We start from the raw sequence: 17,426 nt of genomic DNA, 5'->3' as shown, positions 1-17,426 counted from the left end.
AGGCTAATACAAGAACTCTGACTTGTCTAGAGCTTTAAGTAAAGAGGTTAAAAAAAAAGTTTCTTGTCTAGTGAAGGAAGACAGGGTCTTGCCATCTGTTTTCATAGATGGGCTGAGGAAGAAGGAACAATGAAAAGTGATTAGGATTCAACTTTCGGCAACTGGATAAGAAGAGATGCATTTAACTAAGATGGAGCAGGAAGGGAAACAGGAAAAGTTATGGTGTGTGTGTGTGTGTGTGTGTGTGTGTGTGTGTGTGTTTAGGGAGAAGATATTCAATAAAGATACTTGTTGACTTTGAGTGTCACTGAGGTGGACTGGAATTCAGGAGAAAGGTCAGAACTTGAAAGTCAGATTTGGGTGTCAGAACCTTTTAGGTATATTGCCAAGTCACAGGAGAGGAAAGGTTTTCTCAGGTATGAGGAATTAAAGCAGGGAATGGCAGACTTTGATTTGGGCTCACATCTGGCCTGAACCTGCTTTTACAAATAAAGTTTTATTTGAACAGAGCCATGTTCATTCAATTACATATTGTCTGATACTTTCACGCTACAACAACAGAGTTGAGTAGTTGCAACAGAGATCTCATATGGCCTGCAAAGCCTGAACTGTCTGGCCTTCACAGAACATGCTTGTCAACCCCTGCTTTAGAGGAATGGAGATGGTGATGCTGAAACTCTAGGCTGAGAAGAGAAAACAACCTCAGAGGCAAAGAAAAGCTGTCTTGGAATTAGAAAGAAATTTTGTTGAAGGTTTATATGAAAGGCAAAAATGGAAGTTGTAAAAAAGAAGTCCCAAATCAATTGAGAGGAAGGTTGAAGGATAAAGCACTGAATTTGGAAATTAGATTATGAGTGACCCAGGGAAGTTTGGGGAGATAGTAGTAGTAAAGGTCTGACATCAGTGGGTTGAAGTTTAAATGAGGAAATCAACAGACTACTCTTAAAGAACTCTGGTGGAAAAAAGGAAGGAGTGGAAGGAGATGGTAGCCTGAAGTGGCAGGATCAATGTGAGTGGACACTATCAATGAAGGACATACAAACACACCAGAGTAAAAGGGAAAGTGGTGGGCCGTGCAGCTAACTCTGAATAAGAACCCCACATAGAGGAAAGATGTTCAATAAAAGATCAGAAGGGGGTTAGCTTTACAAAGGAAGGGGAATGCTTTCTTTCTCTGAAAAGGGTTGAAGATGAAAAATGACGCAGAGAACATTCCCTTTGCTCAGTGCTATAAGAAGCTGTATGATTTACTGAAAGTTGGGGGAATTGAAGGAAAAAGTTCAACATCTGCCTGTTTTAAGAATGAATATTAACTCAAAGCTGGAATTTAACTAAATAATTCACATTCCTTTTTCAGACATTGGGTATCTCAATAAAAATATTCTTCTAACCCCGAAGTCCTGAATCTGTCATCTAGATCAGCCATTTTAAACCTTTTTCATCTCATGGCACACATAAACTAATTACTAAAAATATATTTTTTTGGCTGATCTGATAAAAAAAAATATAGGTATAATCTGGATTCATTCACTCTGAATGTCTATTGTTGGCTGTTGTCATTTTTTTTTTTTTTAATAATCTAAAGGAAAAGAGGTCAGTGTCACTGACTAAACAATCAGGTATGGTATACAAAAAAAAATTCTTACACCAGACCAGTTCAAAATTGCTGCTGTAGATCATACATTGACAAACTTTTACAACAGAAGGATAGATAGTAAATAGGCTTTGTGGAACACATGAGCTATTCCTTGTTTTAGTTTTTACATATCCCTTTCAAAATGTAAAAACCATTCTTACCTTGCTAGTCCCATTTGAAAAAGGGTGTATTTTCCTTGTGGGTTGTAGTTTGACAACCCTGATCTGGATTACTGATGTCTTAAGACCTAGCTGAGGTTTCCTTTTTATTATAAAGGAACATGTGTCATTAGTAGAAGTGTAAATGTTGATCACTGACCTAAAAGGATTACTTTCCCAACCCCATTCTCTTCATGAGTTATACCAGTGTCTTGAGTTAAACACAGTTTGGGTTTGACCAATGTTGATGCCCTGAAAGGTGATAGGTAAGTTACCTCGATTCCCACGGACTGGTGGTTAAGATCAACCACAGGATGAACTGGGTGAGGCCTGTTGATGAGCCACAGGAAGATGGCGACTCCACAGGTCAGGAGGCAGATCAGTGCCGGGGTTGGAAGTGGGGAAAACAAGAAGTTGAAGATAAAAAGCATCTTTGTGAATAGCAGCAGGAAATGCAAGCCTAAAAAAAAAAAAGAGAGAAGGAAATAAAAAATTAGAGGAAATGACTGTATATTTTTTACTCAATCCGTCTAGGTTTACAGAAGGACACACACACACACACACACACACACACACACACACACACGGCTTCTCCTCGTCCAAACAGCCCAGGTTGGACCTCTCTAGTAGCAGAATTTTTTTGCACTGTTTCCCTTAGCAATGTTGAAGTTAATAGAATGTGTTCTACTGTACCCAGCTGGTACTGGACTGTCCTCCCACAAGGTGGAAAGGATCAAAGGAAAAAAGTTAATCATTTCCCAGACAATTTTGAGGAATGACTGTCCTTTTATTTCTGGCCCATAAAGCCTAGAACCAGCCTTCTGGACACAACATAAGCTGGTAGGCAGAGGATGGTGCTGCAGAGAGCTTTCCAATGCCCCGGCAGGCGAGGGTCAAGAAGGACCCTTCCGGCTGGATTTCCCTGGTATAAACCAAATGGCAGAGGGAACCTCTGTAGAGGTGAAACCACAGATTTTAGAAGTCAAGCGCTCTACGTGAAGGACATTTCCTGCAGGCCAGATATGCTTTGCTCACTGCTTTCTGTTTTTTTTAAGCATCAGGAGGGGCTTACTATGTCCAATGTCCTCTCCTCTGGGGATCCTGGAGGAAACATTTTTTATTGGAGGCCACGTGAATCAGGTAGACAGAAAGGGTGCTGGAAAATGGGCCTGGCACTTGGTGACAGGTGAGCCTGGGAGATTTGGGCCAGGAAGAGATCTCAAGAAACCAAGAGCAGCCCTAGCTGGTTTGGCTCAGTGGATAGAGCATCAGCCTGCAGACGGAAGGGTCCCAGATTCGATCTGGCCAAGGGCACATGCTCAGGTTGTGGGCTCGATTCCCAGTAGGGGGCATGCAGGAGGCAGCCAATCAATGATTCTCTCCTATCATTGATTTTTCTCTCTCTCTCTCCCTCTCCCTTCCTCTCTGAAATCCATAAAGAAATATATTTTTAAAAAGACAGAAACCAAGAGCAACAAAGCCTTCTTCCAACACATCTTTTATTGTCACGTCTAGCCAAGAGGAACAGCTTGAAACTACGCTAACAGAAGGGACTAAAGTTTGGGCAGGTCCTAGGAACCAACTCCTGCCTCAGAGCTTTCACACTGATTAGAATGGTAATGGCAGCAAACATAGGAGCATTGATGCCAAGCACTGAGCTTATAACGGAATGAAAGGCACTGGACTCCACCTTGTTCAAGCCTTTCTTGTTCCCTGGCCTTCCCACTAAAAGCTCCTCTTTTGTCTTGCATACAGACATGGTAGTCATTACAGGAATTCTGCTTAGAGATTGACATTTACAAAAACAGCCCCTCTCATTTCCCTCCCTTGACATAAAAGAAGCCTGAACTCTGTACTTTCTGAAGATGGATTTGAGGAACCACTAGGTCTCCTATCTTCTTGATTGGCTCCTTCTTATCAATTAACCTTTCTTCAACCTGAATTCTGCTGTTTTGAATTTTGACTGTTCAAAGTGTTGGACCCACAGATTTTGGACAAATAAAAGGATAAGTTGTTTGCAATCATTTAACCTGACCAATGTCCTAAAGTAGCATTTTTCCAGACAACAATATAGAAACTCCCAGGAGTAAAGTGACTTATCCAAGTTCATTTACCATTTTCATTGATGTTTCCCCCTTAAAATCTACAAAACCACAACAGTTTTGCTTTATAGAAATTAGGCCGCAAGTTCAGGAGACTGGATTTGTCTGACAGCTTACAGGTGAGAGCAAAGTTTCAGATGCATCCCCCAAAGTTTATTTCAGTGCCCTATGGAACAGTATCTCAAATCACAAGACCAATGCAAGTCCAATAAAATATTTTATCAGATCAAGACCATCATCGCCCTTTGAACTGCGGGACAGCTGCCATTAGCTGGTATCCAGAATGTTTTCTATCAAGGAACACACTCACTCCGTGCTAACCAAGGCTGTAAAACTTAGGAATTGTGTGTGGGAGTGAGAACAGTCCCAAGAAACCCTGAGTCATTCATCATTTATGTGCCCCTGATTGGTTATCACCTGAGTTTGGAGTAGTCCCTCTCCATTTTATGGAGGAAAAATGAACTTCCAGAGAATGGGATGACAGTCTCCAACTCCTTGGTTTCTTCCACATCATGTTTAGGGGATGCAAAAGACAACAAAGCAAAAACAAAAGCAAGGCTCCACAGGTACCACCTTATTCACAATAGGTGCTATTGTGACTGCCTGCCAAGATTCTTAGAGCAGGGATTTTGGGAATCCAGTGTTACCTGGACTTGTGTGCTGAAGTGGCTCTCCAGGAGGCAGGCAGAACCTGTTCAAGAGCCAGCCATTTAGAATGCAACTCTAAGGCTGGCTACCCCAAGCCAGGATGGTTGTGAAATGGACAGAGCAGAAAGAAGTGCCAAAGGGAAGAGAAGCCTGCTCTGCCTTCTCCCATCCTACCTACTGCCAGCCCCTCCACTCAGCCTGGGACATTGCCACCAGCCCTGTAATGTCTTGTGCTCCAGGATTCTTCTCTCTGCCCCAATGCTCCTGTCAAATTAAGAGGTTCTCACCTGCATACCCCTCTCCCCTGCCCCACCCACTTCTCAGCTATGAGAACACGTTGCATTGAGGACTTTGCCCTCTTCCTACAGATGGCAGATTCAGTGGGAGACTTGGCAAACAACAGCTTTAAAGAGGGTCTAAAGGTGATTTATGCCCAGTTGTGGCAGTATGGGAGGGGGAGGGAGGGCCAATAGCCTTGCAGGTAGCCTAAAGGGAGAGGGGAGAAAGAGGGAACAGGGAGAAAGAGAGATAAGGGAGAGGGAGAGGAAGATGAAGAGGGATAGGGTGAGATAGATAGATAGATAGATAGATAGATAGATAGATAGATAGAGAAAGGCAGCATCTGTTATTAACCTTGACTGATTGTTATCATGTAGTTGTTATCAGCTTGAAGTCACCAGATGGTCAGATATTTTTTCTCCCTAGAAAACCTGGAACACTGGGTTTTTATGAAACCCACATTTTAACTCTTGGCTCAAATGGTAAGTGTCCAATTTGGGATTAACAAAAACATCTGTGGTTTAACCTGGATTGTGGTCTGCCAATGAGCAATTCTCTTAGACATGTTCCAGTCATACTGCCCACAAATGGAATGGGACAGGCGACTTCCTCACAAACTAGGGAGGTGTTTATGAATGCCAAGACCAGTTTCAGGAGAATAAAAGCACCTTGCCTGCAATGGATTTCAGAAGCCGCTGAAGGATATATCTGTGTGTCAACTGCAATAGTGTGCTTTCCTATTACTGACCTGGCATCCAATTCAAATAGGATATGCTCAGACTTTCAGCTGTCCCTGCCTTCTCACATTTTAAAAAATTGAGGTAGAATTTGTTTAGCAGGATTAATCATTTTTAAATGTACAATTTAGGAACATTTAATTCATTCATAACGTTGTACAACCATCACCTCTAATAAATCCCAAAACATTGCTATTACCCCAAAAAGGACATCCTGTAATACATTAAGCATTCACTCCCCATTCTCTTCTTCTCCAAGATCTTCGCAACCTCAAATTTACTTTCTGCTTCTATTGATTGGCTAATTCTGAATATTTCATAGAAATGACATTATATAATATGTGACTCTCTGTGTGTGATTTCTTTTACTCAGTATAATATTTTCAAGATTTATCGATGTTATACAATGACAGACTTCAGAAAGGAGAGGTGTTAGCGGGGTAACTGGAAGAGATTAACCAAAGAACATATATGCATATATGCATAGGCCCTAGACACAGACAGGTATGTGGTGAAGGCCTGTGGGGTGGGGGCTAGGTAGAGGTGGGCAAAGTGGAACATCTGTAATAGTGTCAACAACAAAAAGAAATGATTCATCCATGTTATGTATCAGTTCTTCATCCCTTCGTATGGCTGCTAAATTAGCCCATCTTTTCATTTGCTTATTGGCCATTTGCCTTTCTTCTGTAAAGAAATGTCTAATCCAGTCCTTTGCCCATTTTTAAATTGGTTGCCTTTTGTTTTGGGGTTGTAAGAGACCTTTATGATTCTCTAATATTTTCTCCCATTCTGCAGTCTTTTCACTATCTTGACAGTCTTTTTTTTTTAATGCACAAAACATGTATGTTTAACCTTGCAATGCTACCTACCGCTAGAGAGGATTTGTGCCCTTACCATGTAACTCTCACTATAAATGGGAGAAACAGAGAGTCTGAGAGAAGGCAAGATCTTCAGGTTGAGTTACACCATCCTGACTGGGAAGCTTGGGTAACCATTCCAACCTTTAGACTTTGTTAACACATATGTGCTCAAATGAACGAGGGGAAAGCCACCATTGCTTCCATCATGTGTCCTGTGTCACTCAAATGACAATTCTGTTGTGGCCACTTCACAGAATGCCCTACAAGCAGCTGGTGAGACAGCGTTTCCTCTTCCCTTCGTGGCACTCTTAGTTGGGAAAGTGAGGGTAGAGAGAAGCGCAACAGTGGTAAAGAAAAGAGGAAAGAGAGTTGTGCTTTGCTGTATCCGTGGGTTCCTGTTCCAAATTATCTGAAGATGGTAGGGCGAGCCACAGTGCACATCAGGATGGTCCCATGTGGGAAGCTTCCTCCACTTCTGATGTGGTCACAGTGATATGCCTCTGACCCACACCCCTGGATGCCAATTTGCCCCCAGCATTCCCCTTGATTTATTCCCGGGCTTTCCATTGTCTGGTGGTATGGATGGCCATAGCCATGTCGCTCATCTTCTGGCACCTATCCTGTTCAATTCCTGAGCTAGCTGAAAGACCCCTTCTGCTTGCAAGCTCCCAGGACCAGCCTTGGTGTCTAGGTTATGATCACCACATATTCAGCTTTGGGTTTTGCTTCTTTGTGGATTTAAGACAGTATTTCTTCATTACTTCTATTTTTCTTTGAATGAAATCCCTGAATGGCCCCTTCTACCCTAACATTCACATTTTGATCAACCATAAGTTCATTTCTACCTTAGAGTCTCTGCATTTACTCTTCCCTTGGCCTGGAGCACTGTTCCCCAGATCTACAATGTTCACATATGGCTTATAGGCCTGGTCTCAACTCAAATGCCACTTCCTCAGAGGTTTGCTCTGATCGCACTATTAAATATTGCCCCATTTACCCCAGTCACTACCATGAACCTTGCTCTCTTTCCTGTGACACTGTTGCTCTCCAAAATAGTCCTGGCCCCTTATCATCTATTGACCCTACAGAACTGATGTTCTAATTGGAACAGGGATTCTTCTGTTCACTGCAGTGCCTCCAGTGCCTGCTCTGTGCCTGGCACACAACACAGTAAACTTTCAATGAGTGGTTGCTAAATAAATGGCCAGTTTTCTGGTTCAGAATTGTCTGTTCTAAATACTTTTAGTGGACCCATTTTTTCCTTAGTAAAACTTCCCTAAACTCCCCAAAGTTAGATCATCGCAAGTCATTCTGGGAATCTTGACATAGGTACTCCCAAGTCAATATTTTGGCAAAGTAGTGGGGTAAGGGTAGTGGGTGGTGAAGAGAATGTATTTCTTTCATTTTTCTTTTCTTTTAAATCCTCATCTGATGATATTTTTTTCCATTGATTTTTTTTTTTTTTTTTTTGAGAGAGAGTGGAAGAGAGGAAAAGACAGAGAAATATCGATGTGAGAGAAACATATCAATTGGTTGCCTCCTGCATGCGCCCTGACCAGGGCCCAAGTGGGGGAGGAGCCTGCAACCCAACCCAGGTATGTGCCCTTGACTGGAATTAAATCCAGGACCCTTTGGTCTGCAGGCTGACACTCTGTCCACTGAGCAAAAGTAGCTAGAGCAAAAAGAATGTATTTCTTTTTTAAAAACTTCTTCATTGATTAAGGTATTACATATGTGTATTTCTAATACTTATCAAGAACCACTCAGGATCAGTCAACTTCAGACTTGGTAGAACCTACAGAATAAATCTTATCAAATAAAGTCAACTATAGTAGTAAGTCCAGCCTAGAAATAAACAATTCTGCTATCCTAGGTTTCTGGAATTCAAGAAAAATTATCTTTCTTTGAGGCATGAAGAACTAATTACTTTCTATGAAATATTGAGATGTAAAATATAATTATAAATTGGAAAAAAAAAATCTCCCTCCTAGCAAGTGGCATACTCATTTGGATTTGATTGGTTTCTCTGTTCCCTTGCATGTATGGGCTTAGTCTGTGGTGAGAGAAAGCTCATTAAATGAAAAACCAGAGTCCCCAAGTTCTCACACCCAATTAGCTAACACATTCTTCCATTTGGAGTTTCTTCCTTCTAGAGACTCTGTCACAGGTTTTCACAACTTATAATGACTCCAGTGGGGCCTGTGTGTTATTGAAGAGGCTGTATATGAAAGTTTGGGTTCATTGGCTGGGCATTAAATCGCTAACTCAGCCTCTATTGCTATTTTTCCTAAATTCCTGTCACCCCTCATTTAGGAGACAACCACCTCAGTCCTTAAATACATAGTCAATATTTCTAGACAAATTCCAAAGTAATGGCAAAAGGTCATTAGAATATTACACACCAGTCATTTTATGAGCAAACTTGGAAGGTCTGATAGCCTTCTCCTTAATATGCAATAAATAAAAACCAGATATTCATTCTATATCAAGCTCCTTCACCCAGTTTTCTCAGAGCCCTGAACTAAGGGATTTTCTTATACTACTTTACTCTTCTGTATCCAATGTCTTTTTTTCACTACTAAGTAATTAAAGAGAACATAATTTGAGACAACGATCCTGTTTCAGAAAACTTAAACAGTCAGATAAAAGCCTGGTATGGTAGAGCGTTGGTTCTTAAGAAGAGTAAATCTCAGCTACAGGTTACTTAAAATTAGGGGAAAATATTCAACTTCACTTAAAAATGCACATTTAATAGATAGACCTGGAGAGCATCATGCTAAATGAAATAGGGCAGTCAGAGAAAGATAAATATCACATGATCTCACTCATTTGTGGAATATAATAACATTAACTGATGTACTAAAAGTGATCGAGAGACATAGAAGCATCCAACAGACCATCCAACCTCAGAGGGAAGGCAGGGGGTGGGGGGAGATCAACCAAAGGACTTGTATGCATGCATATAAGCATAACCCAAGGACACAGACAGTAGAGGGTAAGAGCATGTGTTGGTGAGGGGGCGGGGAGGGTTTGACCAGGGAGAGGTCAATGGGGGAAAAGGGAGACATATGTAATACTTTAAACAATAAAGAATTAAATTTAAAGAATGCATATTTAAATGAAATGCCTTTTTCCCACCTCTTGGGTTAGTCATGATGAGATAGTGCAAAATGTGCTGTGAGTCATGGAAACAAATTTGGTGCAGCCTCCTTAGAGATGTGGCCCTTGCCCTTGACCACAATTCAGGATGTGTGGCCTTTCACTTAATGACTCTGCTAGTAATTTTTCCTGTAGAAAGATACCAGTTCAATCCAGTGTCTCACATGTGGCTGTGTAAGGTACCTGTGAGGATGCGAGTCAGACTACTTGGGCTCACACCCTGCTTGGTCATCTGCTTTGTGGCCAGGGGTAGATCCCCACTGTGTGGTTTCTAATCTGGAAACTGGTAATCATTTCTGCCTCAGAAGGCTGTCCCCATGACTAAAGGGGTGAATGTGCCTGTAAAGTGCTTAGAACTGTGCCCGATGCATAGTCTCAGGTATTAGCTATTCTGTTCAGCATCATTAAATCTATAAAAGTGTTTACAGCCTTGGACAATGTGGCTCATTGACCTGCGCACTGAAGGGTCTTGGGTTTGATTCCTGGTCAAGGGCATGTATCTGGGTTTCAGGTTTCATCAGGTCCAGCCTGGAGGCAACCAATTGATGTGTCGATATCTCTCTCTCTCTCTCTCTCTCTCTCTCTCTCTCTCTCTCTCTCTCTTTCCCCCTCTCCCTCGCCCCCCTCCCCCCCCCACCAATTCTCTCCCTTTTCACTCTCTGTAAAAATCAATGGGAAAAATATTCTTGGGTGAGAATTAACAAACAAAAAAAGGAAGGAAGGAAGGAAGGAAGGAAGGAAGGAAGGAAGGAAGGAAGGAAGGAAGGAAGGAAGGAAGGAAGGAAGGAAGGAAGGAAGAAAAAAAGTGAGAAACCAGGAGAGCCTTCCTTGGTAGGAGAGTAACCAAATACATCATAACACTTCCATACAGTGGAACTCTTGGCAGGTATGGAAAAGAATAAAGAATATCTGCATGCCTTGATATGGAAAGTAGAAAGAAAAGCAGCAACAACCATGATCAGACAATCTGCATGCTTTTGTGTTGCTAAATGCATACTCTTCAAAGAAAAAGACAGATGGGAGAGGGAAAATCGTGAATGGATTTTCCAGAAATTTCGAGTGTGCAATCATCAGCCAAAGATACTGAAGTGCTTGGCTATGTATTAGACCTCATTCCAGGGGACGGGAAGCAGGAGTGAAAACCCCATCCTCGTAAGGCTTTATTTTATTGGAGAGTTTGACAACAAGCCTAAACAATACCTAGATTATATTTTTTAAAATGGAATAAAAAAATAAATGAGAAGGAGGATTAAGGGTTCATGAGGGTTGAGTTTTGTTGTTGTTTTTAATCGGGGAGGTTAGAGTACATCTCCTAAGGGAAGTGACACTTGAGAGTACGTATCACTTATCACTTGATCTGAAATATGCATGCTATCCTCAACAAACCATAAAGTGAACACCTCCAAATTATCCCGCCCTGGACTTTGGCAGCTGACTGAGGAAGTTGCACCACCTTTCGGGGGGTGGGGCAGCATTTCCTGCCAGCGCCCCTGAGAATACAGCCTCTCTTTGTTTCTAGACCTGCAGCTGTCCCACCACCAAAGCCACACTGTCTTCCCCCAGCACTGGTGAGCGCAGTGCTCTCAACCACTGAGCAGGCAGGTTCCCCAGCAGCTCTGGGGGTGGGAGCACTTTTCATTCATTTCTTTAGCAGATAAGAAACCAGAGCAAAGATCACATTTCAGTCCCAGGGCCTCAAGCTGCTGAGGAGAGAGGCTGGCCTAAGCTCCTGACCTATGAGCCTACAGATAACTTCCCAACCACTCACCAACGCTGCTCAGGTGACTTACAGTAACCTTCCCCACCAAGCAGGCCACGGCGGCACCGGGCAAAGGTGGCTCTCCTCCTCTGGAGGCCTGGCACCCAGCCTGCTCTGAAGCACACACACACACACACACACACACACACACACACACACACACGGGGATGGCCCAAGACAGAGGAGAAAAGGCCCTTCCCACCTCCACAGGGCCATAGCAGGCAGGACAAGAAGACAGCATTACTGAAGGAGATCCCTATTCAACCCCAGAGGCTGGCCCAATAGTCACTTCCACACCACGGAAAGATTCTGTGAGAGTTTCAATAATTAACACAGGAAAGTGATAGGAAGCTCCTGCATGTCGCTCTTTCTAGCCCAATTGCTAGGCCACACGTTAACAGTTCCAACTTGGAAGGCAGCTGACAGAGAAAGGGTGAGGGCTAGGCATGGGACAGGTGCCCTGGCCCGCCAGCAAACACCCCATCAATACATTGTTAGGGTTTCAGTGCATATCCTTTGGGGATAGCTTTGCTGCCAAATCACACAGGAAAAGCTGCAGGAACCAGAGCTCAGGAGGGTTGTGAGAAATGGGTAAGGTCTCAGGGAGGCTTCCTGCAATTCTGTGATCTGGGGCCATGAGAACTTCCAAAACTTCCAGGCAGAGGCTGCCAGATTTTCAGATTCCCTAGTGCCCCACACAGTGCCTGAGTCACCTACCCTCTTCGCTCACTATGGCACAAGTTCAGAGCAAGGTAACTAGGGAAGGGGAGCTGTTGAAGAAAACATGTCTCAGAATTCAATCCCGCAATGACATGATGTGCACCTGTCACATGTATCATTGCAGAGGGAGGCAGAATCGGCTGAGCCCTCCTCTGAAATGCCACAGCCAGGGGCTTCATGCCATGCAAGGACAATGCTAAGCAGCCAGACCTGAATGAAGCCAAGGTCCACTCATTCTGTAAGCATTTGATGATCTGAACACCTACTATGTGCTAGGCAGTGTGCTCAGCATGGGGAAAGCCCATGGAGAGTACATAGTAGGGAATAAAGCCAGTTATCCAGGCAGTAAACACATGCTCTATGGGATGTGCCCCAGTTTTGAGAGCATCTGGTGGGCTGGAGAAGTATGTATATCGCAAAAGATTTGTTTATTCTCTGCACTTTAAATTGACTTATAATTTACTTTTAATAACGCCAAGAAAGAGCTTGGATCTCCTTGTGCAAGGAGAAAAACACTAAGAAGATACAGTTCCTGCCTTTTGAGGACTTATGAGTCTATCAAACACTGAATATACTTAGGGAAGGATTCAGTGTGTGGGACATGGGCTAATGAAGTTGGAGAAGAAAGAGACCAGTGTAGACTAAAGTGGGTGGAGGTAAAGGTATAGAGCTCTAGACCCTCAGGGGTCTAGATCCCCTGACTTTATTGCCAACAGTCTCATTCCCAGGATCAATCACGGATGATGACTCTATTGACGACGCCAATGGCAAATAAACCCTCAGCTATGAGTCCAGCCAGGGTCACTGCCACCGAACCATCCTTCTCAAATGTTTTCTGGACCTCCCCTTCTACCGTTTTCATGGATACAGTCACTGCATTAGGTCGGATGAACCTCAGCGGAAGAGAGGAAGGGGATACCCAGATGTAGGTGGCAGCTAATAGGCTAGAGGCACTAAAGCAGGACATTTGGGGGACAGGATGGTGAAGGAGTGTTTCTGATTTAGTTGAAAAGGAAAAAAAAAGGAAGAAAAAGCTTCCAAGAAGGCTAAATGAGACAGTGCCTATGGCCTGTGTTGACACCACACCACTGTCATTTCAGTTCAGAAACACCAGAGAGCCTTGGCCAGGTGACCTGAGTGGTATTTAATAGGAAATTCCTTATTAGATCAAATAACTCAGTCCATGAAGGTAGCCTGAAATAGTTGTTGAGACACTCATTCATAGACTGGTGAGAGGCAGTGACAAATCCAACTGGATCGCCATCAGGTTTCCCACAAATCACAGTCCAGCAGCCCTACCCTAAGGAATACCTTGCACCCCCAAAGCTCCCCAAGTGTGTTGCTGACCAAGTGATTTATGAGAGGACTGGGGTCAGGAAACCAGTCTCAAAGGTCTACTGGATTTGATAAGAGAGCCTGTAAAAAGATAGGCTGGACAAAGTGCTAGGTCCCGTCACCAATGCCAGCATAAGGTCAGGGTGATGCAAGAATTTGTGAAAGAGACCTTGCTACCTGGGCTCTCTGCAGAATCAGCCCTCACGCTACCTGGTTTGGCCAATGGTTAGGAGTCACCAGATCCAATTTGCAAATAAGCTTTGTTGCCCATAGTCTACTTTCCAGAGGCAAACTTGTAAGGTCATTGCCTTTTCAAGTACCAAAGCAACAGCTCTACTACTTACTAGCTGTGTGGCCCTGCAGGCAGTGACAATGTCACTGAGTGTAAGTTCCCCCAACTGTATACAAGAAGGGGCCGGTGATAATCTCTACTCCAAAGGGATACTGGGTGGACCTTCTGGTACACTGTTGGGCACATGGGGAGTTCTCAGTGGACTAGCTCCCCTTCCACTCACCTGTTTCCAACTCATTGTCAATATCAGAGGTTCTATTTTGAGACATCCCAAATGAGAAGAGATAATCAAGGTCTTCATACTATAACCATCTTTCAACTTATATGCAAAGGTCTTAATTTCTCATTTCTATTTAAACAGAGGATTTGTAGCTGGAGAGCGCATGGTATACCTCTGAACTCGGACCCACCCATGTCCTCTCATCCTATCCCATGCCTGAATTCTCCTATAAGCCCTTCACAACCTCATAACTCTTAAAGTAGAATGACCACTGGGAACCCAGATATCTGCTACCAGTTCCCCTGAAAAGAGGGGTATCATGGCCTTCCTATAACAGTACAAGGGCTGCTAACCTAATATGAATGAAGTAAGAGCCTGGGAAATATAGGGCCCTGTGTCAGAGGAAAGGAGTAGGGAGGGTCCATTTCTGACCTCAGGGCATAGTCACCTGGGGGAGAAACAGACCCAGCGGAGTTTACAGCAGAGTGTGAAAGTACACAGTGATGGATAAAGTCAGGGCAGCTGGGGACACATTGCCCTTGCAAGGTGCTGCCCAAGAATCACCCCAGCTGAACCCCAAATGAGGATCAGTGCGTAGCTAGCCAGACATATGAGACAGACAAGAGCAGACACGTCACTCCTGGTTTCTAAAATATTGCCAAAAGTCTGACTTGGGAAGTCCCCTGCCAGGAGGTGGGAGGACTTCTTTGAGGTGAAATCACATAAAATTAACTATTTGAAAGTGAACCACTCAGTGGCTCTTAGAACATTGACATATTGGCCAACCACCACTTCTATCTAGGTCCTAAGCACTTTCACCATCCCCAAGGAAACCCTGAACCCATTTAGCAGTTATTCCTCTCCTCCCAATCCCTATCAGCTACCAATCTGCTGTCTGCCTCTCTGAATTTGAAAAAATTCGAAGGATTGTCAAAGGAGGGTTTCTCCCCATTTCTAATTCTTTGGCCCATAAGCACTAAACTTGGTTTCTCAGAAACTGAGCCACAGATTGCCTTTAAAACTAAACGCGTCAGAGTTCAAAGTCCGGCTCCAATCTCTGCACACTGTGTCCAGTTTCTTTCTAACTCTCAGTTTCTCTACCTATGAAACAAAATACCTACTTCACAAGACCATTTTAAATATCAACGATAAAAGCCCCATAAAACAGAACAGCACTGCCCCATAGAATATATTCAATGAATGGTCCTGTAATAATTATAGTTCCAGAAAAATGTCAATCTGAAAAATATATAATAAATATATAAACTTTATACCTACCCCAGTTCACATACTTGAAAATCTTATCACAAATACAATTTTTTAAGAAATCTGAAAAAAGGCTAATTCCACACATGAGTGGATGGAGCATTCTTTTAGAATTAGACAATTGGCTGCTTTGTAACCTTGGAGAAATTGCCACTCCTCTCTGAGCCTACTCTCTCAACCATAACATGGTGAAACCATCCACCTCATAAGATTGTCTCAATTAAATGTGAGTGTATCGTCCTGACTGGGTGGCTCAGTTGGTTGGAATATCATCCCATGCACCAAAAGGGTTGCGGGTTTGACTCCCTGTTGGGGCACATAACCTGGGCTGCAGATTCGATTCCCAGTCGGCATGGGTGGAAGGCAACCAATCAATGTTTTTCTCTCACATTGATATTTTTTTTTTCTCTCTCCCTCCCTTCTTCTCTCTTTCTCTAAGATCAATGAACGTGTCCACAGGTGAGGATTGAAGAAGAAGAAGAAGAAGAAGAAGAAGAAGAAGAAGAAGAAGAAGAAGAAGAAGAAGAAGAAGGAGAAAAGAAAAAATGTAAGTGTATCTACTATGAGCTGGAGTATAAATGACTTCATCTTGCCTCTGTCCATTCATCCTTTGATGCTCTCTCTGTCCCTGACCCCCTAACATCCCTTGCAGAATCTGTGGCCCCACTGTATACTTAGTAGTTAGGAACTCAATGATGTACAGATTTTATTACAGGTATTTTTGTCCTCAAAGAGTTAGAATATAGCCTAGGAGAGATTACTGTTTTAGGTTAGGATCTAAGTCAAATGCCTGGCTAATACATTCTGTTTGGTCTGGTTAATATTTGTTATTTTAAAAAAAAGAAATTGAAATATGTTTTTCGGGGGTATGCCTGCCTTGCATTTTGCCAGAGTCCTCACCATCGACATCTTATTATGCACCATTTACTTTACTTGGCTATATGATCTGCCTGTCCTAAAAGCATCTGTGACTCTTGTTTTATTTAGGTTTTTGTTCCTTGCATTATGCCAAGCACACCAATTGATACCAACCACATTTTATATGCCATCCCTCCTCTAAGATTATTCTATGTTCATCTCAAACCCTTGTAAATTAGAGGGAACCACCAGAACATGCCTCCTGTGCTGTAATATAGCAAAAGCAATTGAGCAAACCCAATTACTCTTTTTACTTTTTACTCAATCAATCTTTTACTTTTAAAATTAAATTAAATATGTTTAATGGAATTATTTCTAAGATGCTGCCTCTGTTAGAGACCACCAGTCACCTACATGTTGGAGCTACCAATTCAATCCTACTTTTCAAATCTCCACAAGGGTTAAAACCCACGGAAGCCAGAAAGCACCGACCCTGGAGTCCCTTCTTAATGCTCGATCCTTGAACATCCTTGAAGTTCATCTGAGATTCAACTGTTGGCCCTTGCCCTTAAACAGACCCAGCTCCACCAGAACCATTCCATCACCCACTCATTCATCAGCCCTTACCCCAGGAAGGAGTCAAAGTCCTCCATGAAAATGGAGGGCAACCCGCAGCCCACATGGGAGCTAGGGCATATGCTCAGGCCCAGGAAACCAGGTCTCAGTTATGGTTCACCTCCCCAAGAGAGGCAGGAGGAAGGAGGTCTGCCTCATGCCCACATTCCTCCTTCCACTCCCCTTCCCCCCCAATCCTGATGAGGGGGTGTCTACAGGAGGGCGCTAACGACCAGGGAGAGAAAGTGCTGACACGTGGCTGGGACACAGCCAGCTCTAGATTCACTGAAGCTGCGGGTCAGAATGCCTTCTCAGCCTCTGCCTCACGCTCCCAAGGCACTTTGCTAAATACCCCCCTTAGCATGGTCCCCTTACCCTGGGAGGGGGTTCGCATCCCTCAGTGTTTCCAGCGATGGAGCTTTCTGATCCACGTTCTTCTGGCACGTGAGTCCCTGTTCTTCTTCCCTCACCCCTGTGACCTCCAGGGACTGAGTGGCCTCAGAGCATCCATGCAGACTGATGGCCCGGCTCAGAGTGCCCCAGTGCTGCCCTGTCTGCCGGCCCCACGTTAGTCCATGGCCGGGCTCCTGACCGTGCTCGGGGACTCCACTTCCTGGTTTTTCGTTTACAACTGAAAGTGGAAGTGTCTGACCAGGAGGGAGAAGGCGCCAAGCCTACTCTGGCAGCGGGTCTAACGCCTTAACCCCAGCCCCTGAGGGCTGAGAGGAAGCCAGCCCACATCCCACTGTTCACCCTTTCCTCCTTTGACCACCTCGGAGCGA

The 17,426-nt window shown here is 43.6% G+C and overlaps 1 protein-coding gene across 2 annotated transcripts in view; it reads right to left on the bottom strand.

Annotated features, from left to right (window-relative positions):
* Nucleotides 1–17,426, bottom strand: part of ACSL5 (acyl-CoA synthetase long chain family member 5) — a 48,269-nt gene that overhangs the window by 22,144 nt on the left and 8,699 nt on the right. Inside the window, exons 1-2 of one of the 2 annotated variants that reach the window (XM_084903413.1) lie at nt 17,020–17,419; nt 2,070–2,254 (exon numbers count right to left, since the gene is read on the bottom strand). In XM_084903413.1, the coding sequence (XP_084759539.1) occupies nt 2,070–2,254; nt 17,020–17,038 (204 nt within the window). In that variant the 5' untranslated portion in view covers nt 17,039–17,419. Of the gene's footprint in view, nt 1–2,069; nt 2,255–17,019; nt 17,420–17,426 lie in introns of those variants that run through there. The other variant, XM_084903414.1, reaches the window with a different exon arrangement.

Source organism: Pipistrellus hanaki (assembly GCF_964339955.1).
Source record: "Pipistrellus hanaki genome assembly, chromosome: 14".
NCBI classification, from domain to species: Eukaryota; Metazoa; Chordata; class Mammalia; order Chiroptera; family Vespertilionidae; genus Pipistrellus; species Pipistrellus hanaki.
The sequence above is the reverse complement of the archived record's forward strand: the minus strand, read 5'-3'. Positions and strand labels throughout refer to the sequence as shown.